This window comes from Lepidochelys kempii, chromosome 3 (genome assembly GCF_965140285.1).
Source record: "Lepidochelys kempii isolate rLepKem1 chromosome 3, rLepKem1.hap1, whole genome shotgun sequence".
NCBI lineage: Eukaryota > Metazoa > Chordata > Testudines > Cheloniidae > Lepidochelys > Lepidochelys kempii.
Window position 1 is genome coordinate 17,002,878 of NC_136382.1, and position 13,292 is coordinate 17,016,169.

At 49.6% G+C, this 13,292-nt stretch overlaps 1 protein-coding gene across 1 annotated transcript in view; it reads right to left on the reverse strand.

Annotated features, from left to right (window-relative positions):
• TNFRSF21 (TNF receptor superfamily member 21) overlaps window positions 1-5,921 on the reverse strand; it is a 68,979-nt gene extending 63,058 nt beyond the window's left edge. The window contains exon 1 of the mRNA XM_073335809.2: window positions 5,526-5,921. Within this exon, the coding sequence (XP_073191910.2) occupies window positions 5,526-5,609 (84 nt within the window). The 5' untranslated portion in view covers window positions 5,610-5,921. The remainder of the gene's footprint in view (window positions 1-5,525) is intronic.
• Between the last annotated feature and the right edge of the window lie 7,371 nt (window positions 5,922-13,292).

Genomic DNA, 13,292 nt, shown 5'->3' on the forward strand with positions numbered 1-13,292 from the left:
AACCTCCCCTGGCCTATTATACTCACTGCCCATGTGCAGGAGCATAGCAATGATGAACTGAAACTTGAAGCATAATCCAATTCATTACTCAAATACCAAAGAGTGGACTGCATGAGAAAAAATGAGGGGAAAAAAAAAAAATCTATCTTGTGCAAGACACATCTAGTCAGTATATCAGATTTCAAGTTGTTGCATCAGCACTGTTCTTAGTGCCCAATATGCTCACTGAAGTTGTCATAAGCAGTGGAGAAAAGCTCTCTGCATCCAGCGTGAATAAGAGTTGGTACCCCAATTCTTTCCACCACAAAAAGAGCTGGTTTACATTTGGAAGAGCAGTTCTCATTCAGTCATAACGCAGCGTGCCAGCACATCTCTCTCGTCAAAAGGTGCACTTCCATGAGTTTCCAGTCCATTCAGATATTTTAAGGGTTTAAACATCAAGGCAGTACAGAGACACTTTGGAGTGCTAGAAGGGAGCTTTAACTAGGACAAATTGGGAAAGGGGGAAATTCAGGCTGGCTATCCCGCTGTTTCCATCAGCTCTGGCCATGCTACCCCTTATTTGATTCCCTTCGCTAGCTCCTGTTTCTTTCCACATCAAAGTCAAACTTGTCACTCTCACCTTCATTCCACTGCACAATTCTACCCTTCTCTACCTAGTCCCCCACTCCCATGCCCTCTGCACAGCCCAGTTCTTACCTGGTTTTCTCTCCCACTATGGAATGTTGCACAGACTCCTATGTAGGCTCTCTACTGCTGCTCTCTTGCCCAGATTCCGAAAAAGCACAGGCAACATAATAAAGCTCGTCAGTCAGAAACCCTAAGAGCGTGCAGTAAAACTGAAAGGGACATGTCCATTACTCATCTGAGCTACCAGAGCTTCCTGATGCTTGTTGTTAACCTCAATATTCCTTCCTCTTCACCTCCATGCTCTGCTTGTTACCCCAAGTGTTTTCTTTGTCTCAAATTAGGGCCCAGTTCTGCCACTGTGGGTACTTATGGCAGTAAGCACTAAGCCCAACAGTAAGTGTTCACAAGACTGGTCCTCAAGCTCTCCAGGGCGGAGATACTGTATCTATTGCGATACTCATTCCTCCTACAACTTCGTCATGATTTGTCCAATTTAGAACCTGACTGACTCCTTGCCCAAACGAATCTGCTAACGGTGCCAATGGAAATTTTGGCAGGACTAGTGGCTTGGGACCCTTAGATTGTATGACCTCCTCAGGACCTTGTTGTGTCACCTTATTTCTGTAATGTCTCTCACACACACTCAAGGTTACTAATGGGAAATCAAGGCACTGGTAAACGCGGGAAAGCACATGGGGAAAAAAAAATCTGAGTGTGGTGCACATGACAGTAAGTTGGTAGAAACAAGAGCTGACGCGTAGGCAAGGACAGAGTTATAGTTAGCAGTGAACTTTGATGCTACAGCTGTTAGTCTGTGGAATTGCCTCTGGAGGGAAATGGTAAAATCTCACCACTTGGCACACAAAACTGAACTGGACATCACTAGTAACTGTATAATGGGGAAAATCCTGTACAAGCAGAGTGAACTAGACAATCCACTAAGTAAAGTGAGTTTTCACTTGTTAAAAAGAGTATTTGTGGTACCTTAGAGACCAACAAATTTATTTGAGCATAAGCTTTCGTGAGCTACAGCTCACTTATGCTCAAATAAATTTGTTAGTCTTAGGCACCATAAGTACTCCTTTTCTTTTTGCAGATACAGACTAACACGGCACGGCTGGTACTCTGAAACCTTTCACTTGTTAAATAAGCCATATGAGTAGTTTCATTTATGCAAGGATGATCTGCTATAATTCATTTTCACTTATGCTACTAAATTTTGTTTAAATCAAGCCTAAGTTCTGTCACCTGTATTAAAGTGGGTGACACACCAAATACATGTTTTCCCTTCAGTCATGTAGGACCATTTGTTTGGACACTTCCTGGTGTCAGCTGGTGACAGCTGCTGGTGGTTTTAGCTTCCCTTTACATTATGGGTCTGAAAAGAGCCACCTGTGCAGAGGACAGGATACCTTCTATCCTGGAGAGTAAAATCTCCAGGTCTGTTTCCATTCTCTCCTCCACCCCCAAGAGACAGGGAAGCAAAGCAACTAAGATAACCTGGGTCTTAAACAGAGACTACAAAAGAAAATATGCTGTAAGTTATTTATTTTAACTCGAGTTTAATGATGCGGAGGTTCTTAAGGAAAGCAAATGAGTTCTCATTTGCAGAAGTGTTGAAGATATTCTAATTGGGTTTGGTTTTAAGAGAATACATGAATTTTGCTCTAACCTACCAATAGTCTTCTTAGGTCTGCATCGAATAATGAAATTTAAGGAATATGCAACAAAATTGTTCCATACTAATAAGATGAAACAGTAGCAAGGCCTCATTCAGTCCCCACCTGAAGAGACAATGTGTGACAAGGAAAAGCTGTAATGGTTAGTTACTACCCTAGTACACATGGGAGAAAGGAGACAAATGTTAAATGGGTACAGGGGACTACACATTTCTGTAGCACTTTCTGAACAGCAGGCACTGATCCTGTCCCATCATAAATGGCAACGCTCTCGGACCTCAATAGGAACAGGCTCCCAAGGCCACTAATCAACAAGCAGCACCTCAAATCCCACTGCCTGCCTTGATAAGAGAAACAAAGCAACAAGTAGGAGAATTCAAGCAAAAGACTGAAAACTGATTAAGTAAAGGTAGATGTAAGCTCCTTTAAACTCATTGCTTTCAGCAATCTGAAAGAGTCACTGCCTGCTACATGTTAAATGACACTGTTAGGAATGACCCAAGGTAAACAATTATGAACACAAGAAGGTTACATAAGGTAATTATTGACTGATCAGATAGCCAGCTGTAGCTTCAGAACCACTAGCCAAGTTGCACTGTTTGTACCAACGGTAAAAACTATGAACAGGCCTTTTATTTTTATAAGTGATTTTTTTCTGAATAGAAACCTCCAAGAAGGTGATACAGATCACTAACCATTTAGTCTGTCAGATCAATTAAATTATCAAGTATGATCAAGTGATAGCCAGGGAAACACGGTCAGTAAGTTTCAGAGCCTGGGGAATGTAGTTCGTTCTCTGTAGTTTGTTGCTGTTTACTACAGGGTGATTTGCTCAACCATTTGTTATGATTGAGAATGAGCCCTTATGACGACCATATTTTGGCAATTTATGAACCTAACCTGACCTATTTTCTGAAAAATCTTTAACATGGTGTAAAAATTAGTGTTCTTTTATCTGAAGGAATAATTCATTCGGTTTTCCATTTAACACCTTTATGATCTTAGATAACTTTTCTTTACCGAGGGATTCTCGTAGAGCCAGCAGTGACTTGCCAACACCCACCCTGATCCAGAAAACAAACATTCCTTAGCTATACAGTTCACTTGAGTACATTATTTACCATCCACCTGGATTAATTCTGACATACCAATTTACTGGTGTCTCCTGGGAAAGGAAATGGGGCAGTCTGTGTGTTAAAGCCTTACCTGCATACATAAACATTCAAATGAACTCTGAACTGTTCTGTAGCCTGAGCACAATGTTAATTTAAGACAGCCAACAGCATTTAGATGTGGTGAGCTTTCACTTCTCTCTCTACAAGGACTGCAGCAAAAACTCACATTTCCCTGGTAAGGTGCTGAATACACAGTGCCATAGCAACAGCAACGCTCAGAATGAGGGAGCTCTCACTGTACCAACCTCAGAAGAGTTCTTAAGTCTAGACAGCAAAATTGCTTCCTTATGAATCCAGATTAAAATCAGAAATTCAAATCTCTCACTTGGGTTTATAATACATGCTATCACAAGTCACCTCCTAAAGTCTCGTACAGGGGCCTTGTACTGATCAACCCTGCAAGAGCCAAGCACAAGACGCAGCCCTGTTAAATGTCTTCAAGATGAGGCTGGCAAATACAGAAGAGGATGCTTGGAATGGTGGGGGATTAATTCATCTGACTTCTATTAAATTTCCCATAATCTCAGTTGTGTTTTATTTCTGATGCAATTAGTTTTACCGTAACTGCCACATTTGTGGGTTAAGGAGTGACATCTATCAGAGATGGCAGAGGCCTAGAAAACTGGACAATCTATTTTCCTGCCAATGCAGGATTGTCCCCTATGCTACCTAGTCTAATATTTTAGAAGTTCAGTTGTTGAAGTCCAGAGTCTTGTGGCTTCCACCCTCTCCCCTGGGGAAGACGATTCTACAGCCTAATACCTCTCTCACTGCCACGAAGGATTCCCCTAATAGTCCGCCGAGAGGAACCCCCTCTCTATTCCACCCTTTTGATCCTAGTGACACCACCCTGGGCAGATTTGGGAGGAGGCAGGCACAGAAAAAAAACAGCGCAAAACTGTGCAGAGATCCCAGCAGCAACACATCCACCCTCCCCCACCACCCAATCACCAGTACAGACTTTTTGCCACCCCAAAGGCAACACATCCACCCCCACACAGCACCCATTGCCGGGGTACCCCCTGCCGGGCAGTGGGAGACGCCAGCTAGGATCCTGTTCCCGGGAGATGCACAGAGGAGGCAGAGAGTCCAGGGGATGCAGGAGGAAGCTCCACCTCAATCCTCTTGGCTGGGGCCGAGGGATTGCTAACGCCCTCCCCTGGCTCTGGGCACCTGCCCGCGGGGGAGAGCCGGGCAGATGGAGGGGGAAGGGGGGGAAATGGTGCCCGCTCGGGGTGGGGTGTTTCCCAGGGTCTCGCCGCAGCATCGCACCATGACTCACTGCAGCGGCAACAAACGGCTGCGCGGGCCGGGCGAGCACCGCGCAGAGCCGAGCCGCAGCAGCCGGGCCAGCCCGGACAAAGGGGCCCGCGGCCCAGCCCCCATCGCCCCAGCCGGCCCCCCGCCTCTCGGGCAGCTGGCGCCTCGTCCTCCGCGAGCGATGCACAGCCCGCCCCCGAGCCTGCAAGAGCAGCCCCACGGTGCGCTGGCCCCCAACCCGCAATGCACAGCCCGTGTGCACTGACCCCGCACCCAGCCCGGGCCCCATCGACCCCAGCCCCCTGAAAAGCCACCCTCCGTGTCCTAGCGCCCCATTAGCGCCCACCCCACCCATCCAAACCCTCGCCCTTCCCCGTGTGCCGCTTACTTCCCGCATCCATCCCCCCACGTGCCCTGCCATGTGCCTAGCCCCCCCATCCACCCCATGTGCCGCAGCCCCCCCATGTGCCTAGCCCCCCAATCCATGCCATGTGCCGTAGCCCGCCCCATCCATGCCCATCCCCCCATGTGCCTAGCCCCCCCAACCCCCCTATGGGCTTAGCCCCCCAATCCATGCCATGTGCCGTAGCCCGCCCCATCCATCCACATCCCCCCCCCATGTGCCTAGCCCCCCCAATACCCTCCTATGGGCTTAGCCCCCCCAATCCATGCCATGTGCCGTAGCCCGCCCCATCCATCCATCCACCCCCATCCTCCCATGTGCGGTAGCCCGCCCTATCCATCCATCCCTCCCCATGAGCCCTGCCCCCGCGGCACTCACAAGGAGAAGGCTGGCGATGGCTGCGGCTCTCCGGCCGGCCCGGGGGAAGGCGGCGGCGGCGCGGCGGGCCGCAGAACCCCCCATGGCTGGCGGCGGCGGCGGCGCGGCGGGGTGCGGGGATGTCACAGCGCCATGGAGCCGGGGCCGGCCGGCAGCGGGAGCAGAGAGGGGCGCGCCTCGCCCGGCGCCGCGGCGTGCACGGCGGAGGAGCAGCCCATCTAGGCGCGGCGTCCTGGGCTGGCCTGGGGCGCTCAGCGCGCGGCGGGGACCCCCGGCTGCGCGGCGCTCCGGCCCTCCGGCCCCAGCCGCGCGGGCTGCAGGCAGCGCGGGAGCAGGGCGAGGCGCCCGCTTCCCATTGCTACCGCGGGGCTGCGCCAGCCTCACCGGCCGGCTTCAAACTAGCAGCGCGCGGCGGGGCGGGGCGGGGCGGAGCGAGGAGGAGCCGCGCGAGGGCGAGGCGGGGCACACACACGTGAGGCGGAAAGGGGCGGGGCCTCCCTGTGTTGCGTCACTCGGGGAGGGCACCGCGCCCCCCCCCCCCAGCGTTCTGTCTTGGGGGTGGCACTCCGACCCTCCCCCGCCCAGGGACCCAAGCCTACTGCAGTCAATGGAAATCTGGAGAGTCCACTTCCCTGGAGCAGGGATCCCACAAGGGCAGTGGGCTGCAAACAAGATCCTTTTAGGTGGAAGAGCAGACAGGCCCTGTGCCACACCTAATACTGGAGCCAAGAGTGGGGAGCAGCTGGGGAGAGCGAGCAAGATGGGGGCCTGGGCGGAGAGGGCCCAGTGGAGGGAGTCGGCTCCAGCCACGAGGGCCTTGAAGGCCAAACTGGAGAGGGGGCAGAGGGAAATGTGAACTGAAGAGAGGGGCTGATGTTGGGGAGTCGGGTCCTGCCACGAGAGCCTGAGGGCGTGCGGCCACCCCAACAGCAGGGGTCCTGCCCGTGGGACCACCACAGCGCTGCCACGTCCTGGGAGGGAGGCCTGGGACACGTGAGGAATAGGCTGGGACTCTTCTTGACTTCAGTGGCTGGTGTAGAAAGAGTACTTCGGAGTAGGGACACCCCTAGCCTTTCTCTCCTAAGTGACCACAACAAGACTGGAGCTTAAGCCTCCCAGGAATGCTAGGCCCAGCCTTATCAGGGTTCTGAGGACTCTGCCACACAGGAGAGTGGAAGAGAAGTCCTCAAGGTCAGGCAGGCATTCAGGTAAAGGGAGTTAGACTGAGGACTCAGAGCCTTTTGCTCTCCGGTTGCTCCGGCATAGTACAGAAGCCAGGAAAGTTCTCTACAATAGCGCGATCATGCTATTCCGATGCAGAGGAAAGATAAGAAGAGCCACGGAGGCCAATGTAGCTACACAAGGAACTTTTAGCTATCTACAAACCAAGAGGGATACATACAGGAAATGGAAGGAGGGGCATGTTACCAAGGAAGTATACATGGGAATAGCACAAGTGTGTAGGGAAAAAAATAAGGAAAGCCAAGGTAAAGAATGAGTTACAGTTAGCAAGGAATGTTAGAGACAAGAAGAAGGGGTGCTTCAACTATGTCAGACAAAAAAGAAAGATCAGGGATTGTGTGGGTCCACTGCTCTTTAGAGAAAGTGAGCTGGTAACAGAGGATGATAAGAAGGTGGAGCTGCTCAATGCCTACTTTGCTTGTTTTCTCACAAAAAATATGTGAGCAGATGACTAACAAAGTTATCATAGACAACGAAGAGGAAGGGATGCAGATCAGGATAAGTAAAGAACACAGAGATCTTCTGACCAATTTGAATGAATTCAAGGCAGCAGGGCCAGATGCTATTCACCCCAGGGTACGGAAGGAAGTAGCTGAAGAAATCTTGGAGCCACTGGCAATAATATTTGTAAACTCATGGATGACATGGAGAGGTCCCAGAAGACTGGAGAAGGGTGAATGTAGTGCCCATCTTTAAAAAGGGGTAAAAGGAGGAGCTGAGGAATTATAGACCAGGCAGCCTGACTGATACCTGGGAAGCTAATAGAGCATTCAATTTGCAGATACCTGGAGGATGAAGAGGTAATCACTAGCAGTCAGCATAGATTACTACGAATAAATCATACCAAACCAGCTTAATTTCCTTCTTTGATAACGTAACTGGATTTATGGATGGGGGATGTGGTAGACATAATATACCTAGACTTCAGCAAGGTTTTTGACACCATGGCACATGACATTCGGTAAGTAAGCTGGAGAAATGTGGGCTCCGTATTTCACAGAGCAGGTGTTCTTGCAATCTGAATTTACTGGCCTTTTCCCACAATGGAAAGCTGTTTGTCTGCATAGGAGCTACTCCATCATCCGTACATGAAAGAAACTGGCAGTTCCTGCTATTTTCCACAATGCTCTGCTAATTTCAGACCTTAGGATCTCTTACATGGCATCCCTAACCTGGGAGATTCCCATAGTAGAAATGTACCAGGGAGGTAGCCACTTTCATGGGTACCTAAGGACTGTCATGAGAAAGGAAGGATTGACATGTAGCCTGGGAAGAGCCCCTGCTGCTGCTCTATGCTGTCACAAAGATGAAACAGTAGTCTCCACCCCAGCAGCTGTTGCACATGTTGCCAAAGGGGTGGAGCGGTGGTCTTGGTGGAACATGAAAAGCAAATCCCCACTGCTGGCTATGTGGCCACTGGCTCTGACCCAATATCTGAGATAGCCCTTCCTTATGTGACTTGTCAGTTCCCCAGTCCCAGCAGAGGAGCCCACAGGGTCCCAAGAGCCACTCTTTGTCCAGGCTCAGGCCTGCAATGCTGGAGTTTCCCACTGGGGGCTAGTCCAGGGCTCAGTGGCCTGCTGGGCCCTTTAGAGGCTGGTGCTTCCTGTCTGATTGCTGGTTCCCCTGGTTGGGCTCTCCCTTGAATCAAGTGGCCTCCTTAGTCTCAGGCAGTTGCTTGTGTGAGGCAGTCAGCATCATCTCTGTTGCTAAACAATTCTCTGTCAGCTGGACTGCATCGGTGAGGAACTCTGGCCAGTATTTGAGCACCCAGTCCCTACCCCCAGCCAGAAGTATGTGCACAAGGTGCTCCACCACGATGAGCTCAGACCTCATAACTCCAGTCTGAGTCTCCAGCTTTAATCACTTCCAGCATAGGTCTCTTAATTTCTGGGTGACCACGTGGGGCCAGGTCCCGGGGGTATTTCTCCCCATAGAACCTCAGTCAGACGGGCTCCACCATGATGCTGAGGTAGTCAAATATGACTGCTTTCACCTGCATATAGTCTTGGGCAAACACTGCATCCATCCCCCAGTATAAGGTCTGCACTGGCCCCTTCAAGTGTGATACCAACATGGTGGCCCACTGGTCGGGTGACCACTAGGCTACCATTGCCACTTGCTCAACCATAAAGAAAGCCTCTGGCTTGTCCTCAGGACCCACCTTAGTAACTTTCATTGGCACTGATGGGGTGCCTGGGCCTACAGCCCCTGGGGGGGGGGGAGGGAAGTCCCAGGGAGCATCAGGATTAGGCCTTCTCTTCCCTCAGGGAGGGACTTTCAGGCAGTTCCTGCCCTTCCTCAGCCCTTTCCTCAGGAACTGAGGGTTGAAGGTTTGTTCTGTCCCCTAGTCTGCCCACATGTGAGCTGTTCTGCTCCCTTTTAACTCCTCCAGCCTGTGCATGTCTTGCAGGTGTGGCAGGGTGGGGCTGGCTGAGCTCAGAGTATCTGTTTAGCCCTGTGTTGTCCAGTGTAAGATCTGCGTATCCCATCACAAGTGGATATATTTCAACATATCAGTAGCTGGATGTTTCTGATCTACTCAGTCAGCTGTGGTTTGGTAAATTAAATCACCTCTCTCATTTTTAGGCTTTGTAGTCAACATTCTCCCAATGAGATGAATGAGTTCACACCTCTTCTGGGACAACCAGATTTTCAGAGATGCTGAGCACCCATAGCTGCCATTCCGCTTAGATTCTGCACAGAGCTGTGGTAGTTCCTATGGGAGATTCACATGGGAACCTTAAATAACCTCAGGAATTAGCAGATTTCAGTGGTAACTGCTCACAGTTCTCTCTTTGGCACTGATCTGCCTGTCACAAACGGTACCTAATGCTGCTGCTCAAAATTCATGAGAAAACAAACTAAAACCACAAATTCAGATAAACTTCTGGGCCACGTTCTTCAACAGAAGAAAGCCAGTGTTCTCCCTGGCCGCTACAGTCAGTGTACAAGGAGCCAGCCAGAAAGAAGCTGAAATGAAAGAGGATTTGAAATGTCTCATTGAAACTCATAGGAAAAACCTTGATCTCATACATTGTTTAAAAACGCTACAAGATGCAAGCCCCAGACAAGTTACAAAAAGTAGGTAACACCCCACCTCATGCCATGCAGTGCAGATTTTGTAACCACCCGAGAAGCCAGGACAGGCCTCAGACACTAGAAGATGCTTAAGTTTCTAGAGTATCTATTTACCTTAGACACTATTAATCCTTCCAGCAGCACAGCAAGTGCACTCCCCTTAGACATACCTGGAGCACCCAGCAGAAGATGAATGGTTAAGATGAATGGTGAAGAAACCTGGGTTCAAATACTGTCTTATGTCACAACCAAGATGGGTCTGATGATCTCCACTACTAAAACCCTTTAGCTCTGGACTTATTTGACTTGAATAAAGGCAAAGCTGTTTTAGAACCCTCATGCAGAAATGAAGGGAACAGCAACAGATAGCAATAATAGGTGCACAAGGATGAATTTGATCAAGTGCCTGTGGTGACAGTCTGCAAGAAAACGATCAGATAAAATAAGAGAAGGAACTGAGCACTCCTGTAGCTTCTGCTCCACCCCTTAGCAATAAAAAAAGAGGGATAAGTTTGAAAACAGACCTGTCAAATCCTTTTTAATTGAGTGGCAAGCTGTACAGAGGCCTTCCATTCTCTCTCCCAGCAGCAGCACAATAATGCATATAGTCCAAAGTGGAAGTTTACCTCTGTCTGAAAGCAATGGCTGCCTAAAAGCTGCCTTCATGGTCAATTCAGCAGAAGTAGAACTAGCCCAGCCAGAGGCGACCCATGCCCCATCCACAGTGGGTCTCAAGTTGAGTACAGGAGCTCAGTCAAGTCTGCTATCAACTCCAGCCATGCACAAGTGGAGCTGCACAAGTGTAATTCGGGACAGAATCTGGCCTGTTGGGTTTAAAGATAGCTGACAGATAACGGACTAGATTCACCCTGCGTTAGCTCCGCTGCTACTGTGAACCGGGATGCAGGGCCAGGTAGTGACTTAGAATGGTTCCTCTTGGTCAGCCTCAGAGGGAAACCATTCCGCCTCGCTACGCCACCTAACAGCACTGAGCCAAAAGACAGGGGATTAGCATGGTAAGTGCCAGCAAAGAGACCAGGGCCCTGACCCTGTGGGGTGGGACAGGGAAATTGGCAGTCTGTAGCCCAGCTCTCTGGCTGGAGCAGACAGCAAACACAGTCAGGCTCAAGCCCTCTGGGTGGGGCAGAGCAGGAGAGTCTCTAACCCATCTTGCTGGCTGGGGCAGACAGCAAACACAGACAGGCCATCCAGCCTAAGGTGGGTAGGCTGCCATCTCAGGGGGTGGGTTTGGCAGCAGGGCCCACCCTATTCCACTAGATCCCAGCCCAGGGCCCTGTCAGTGTCAAGTGGTCCCACCACTGGGTCAGTGGGTCCGACTGAAACATGCTGACTCTGGTTTCAGCAACACAACCGGACGAATGGCTGGTTTCTGTGGGCTATTTCCTACCCCTACCTGAAATATGGCCAAGTTATAAGCCTGTCAAAAACTGCAGTTTGCACATGCTCAGAGATGTGTTAGAGTTTGGCAGCTGAATTCTCCAAAGATTCTATCTCCCCTGGGCATGGGCTGAGCAGGACTTAGCCTGCAGTTGCTGCTCTGGGCAGCTCTGGCACTAGGCAGAGGAACTGAGAGTAGAGAAATTGTCTTTCTTGTGCTCCCAATGCTCCTCCTGTTGGAGCCTAAGCAGCCAGGAGGAGGAAATAGTCTGACTGGAATGCAGAGGGGACAAGAACTGGACCTGGAGGAGGAGGCATGCAGCAGAGGGAATAGATTGGGACAAGGATCTGGTGGGGTGGCACCTCAGGCAGGGAAAGAAACTGGGAGAAGGAGGTGTTATCTGACCCGGTATCTGACTCTGCTGTTGCCTCAGTTTCCCCCTCTTGGGGTTCCCTACAATTATTCCTGACTCCTGTTCAAGTCAAATGACACCCCTTCTTGGGGTCTGGGTTTTTCAAACAGTTCAAATGTCACCTTAAACCAAAACAAGTATTCCTACCCGCTGCACCCCCAGCTGTTTCAGCCTCTTGTTAGGCTAAATGGTTCTCTCCTAAAATCCAAGGCCTGCTGTTTTAGCATTTCCTCAAGCCTCTTCCTCTGAAATCTTCCACTTCTGTTCCTCACTGCAGGCAGCTCCAGCCAGGGTGGATAACTAGGCAGAGGTGGAGCAGAACCCAGGTGGTCAGCCCACCTTGTGACAGGAGTAGACTGGGACTAGTGTGCAAGGAGATGGACATAAAGAGCTGGGAGGGGAGGTGGGGAAAAACTACACTGAGATCAGATGAGGAGTCAGGGGAGAGGAGAGACTGGGACAGGCAAGGAAACTGGGAGGAAGGGAGACTGGGGCTGACCAGGAAAAGAGACTAGGATGAGGAGCCAAGAAAGGGAGATATGGTAATGATATGGGAGATGTAATGATTTTACAGCTTGCACCCCATTATTATGTCCGTTGAACACACTAACATAATCCTGGTCATTCCTGGTAGGGAGAGTTAAAGATATAATTGTGAGTGGCATGTTCAGAAATGTATCCAGATCCAGTATTTGGCACTGAGGGGAAGGAGAGTGGACCCGAATCAGCTCTGATAATTATGTTGTGTAATCCAGTACAGGCCACCTTAGGACACAAGAGATGTGCTCCATTGGGAGTACAAACCCCTTGCCATATGGTAACTGTGAAGGTGAAGACACAAATAGCGATGCAGTGAAGGCAGAAATGTTCAATAGCTATTTCTGTGCTGTATTTGAAAGGAAGCAGGAGGAGGGGAGGCAGCATCTGCTAAAAATCAAACGTTTTCAAATCAATAAGCCTGGATAACTTACCCCCAGGAGTCCCAAAGGAACTAGATGAGGAGCGCGCTGAACCACTAATGTTAATTTTTAACAAATCACGGGGAAATGGGCACATGCCAAAGGACTGGAGGACTGCCAACTTAATGCCAATATTTTAAAAGGGTAAAAGGGGTGATTCAGGTAATTACAGAGTGGTTAGCCTGACATCGATCTTGGGGAAAATAATGGAACCGTTAATGCAGGACTCTATCAACAAGGAATTTGAGTCTAAAAATAAAATTAATACCAGTAACATAGTTTTATGAAAGATAGGTCTTGTCAAACAAACTTGTCTATTTTTGATAAGGTTACAGATCTGGGTGGTAAAGATAACTGTGTTGATATAATATACCTGGATTTCTCAAAGGCATTTGACTTAGTGCCACATGATATTTTGATTAAAAACTTGTTTTAGATGGAATTAACAGATACTATTAGATGGATTAAAAGTGGCTTACAGCTAGATGTCAAAATGTAGTTATTGATGGTGTGACAAAGTTTCTGCTCTACCTTGGTGAGTCTTGCGCTTATTGGCGAATTTGCTCGCCTTGGAGCTTCACGACAGCCCTCAGCTTGGCCGTTTTTCTGAATCCACAGTCCAGGTTGACTTCTCCTGTGTCTGACCAGGAGTTGGGAGGATTTGGGGGGGGTAA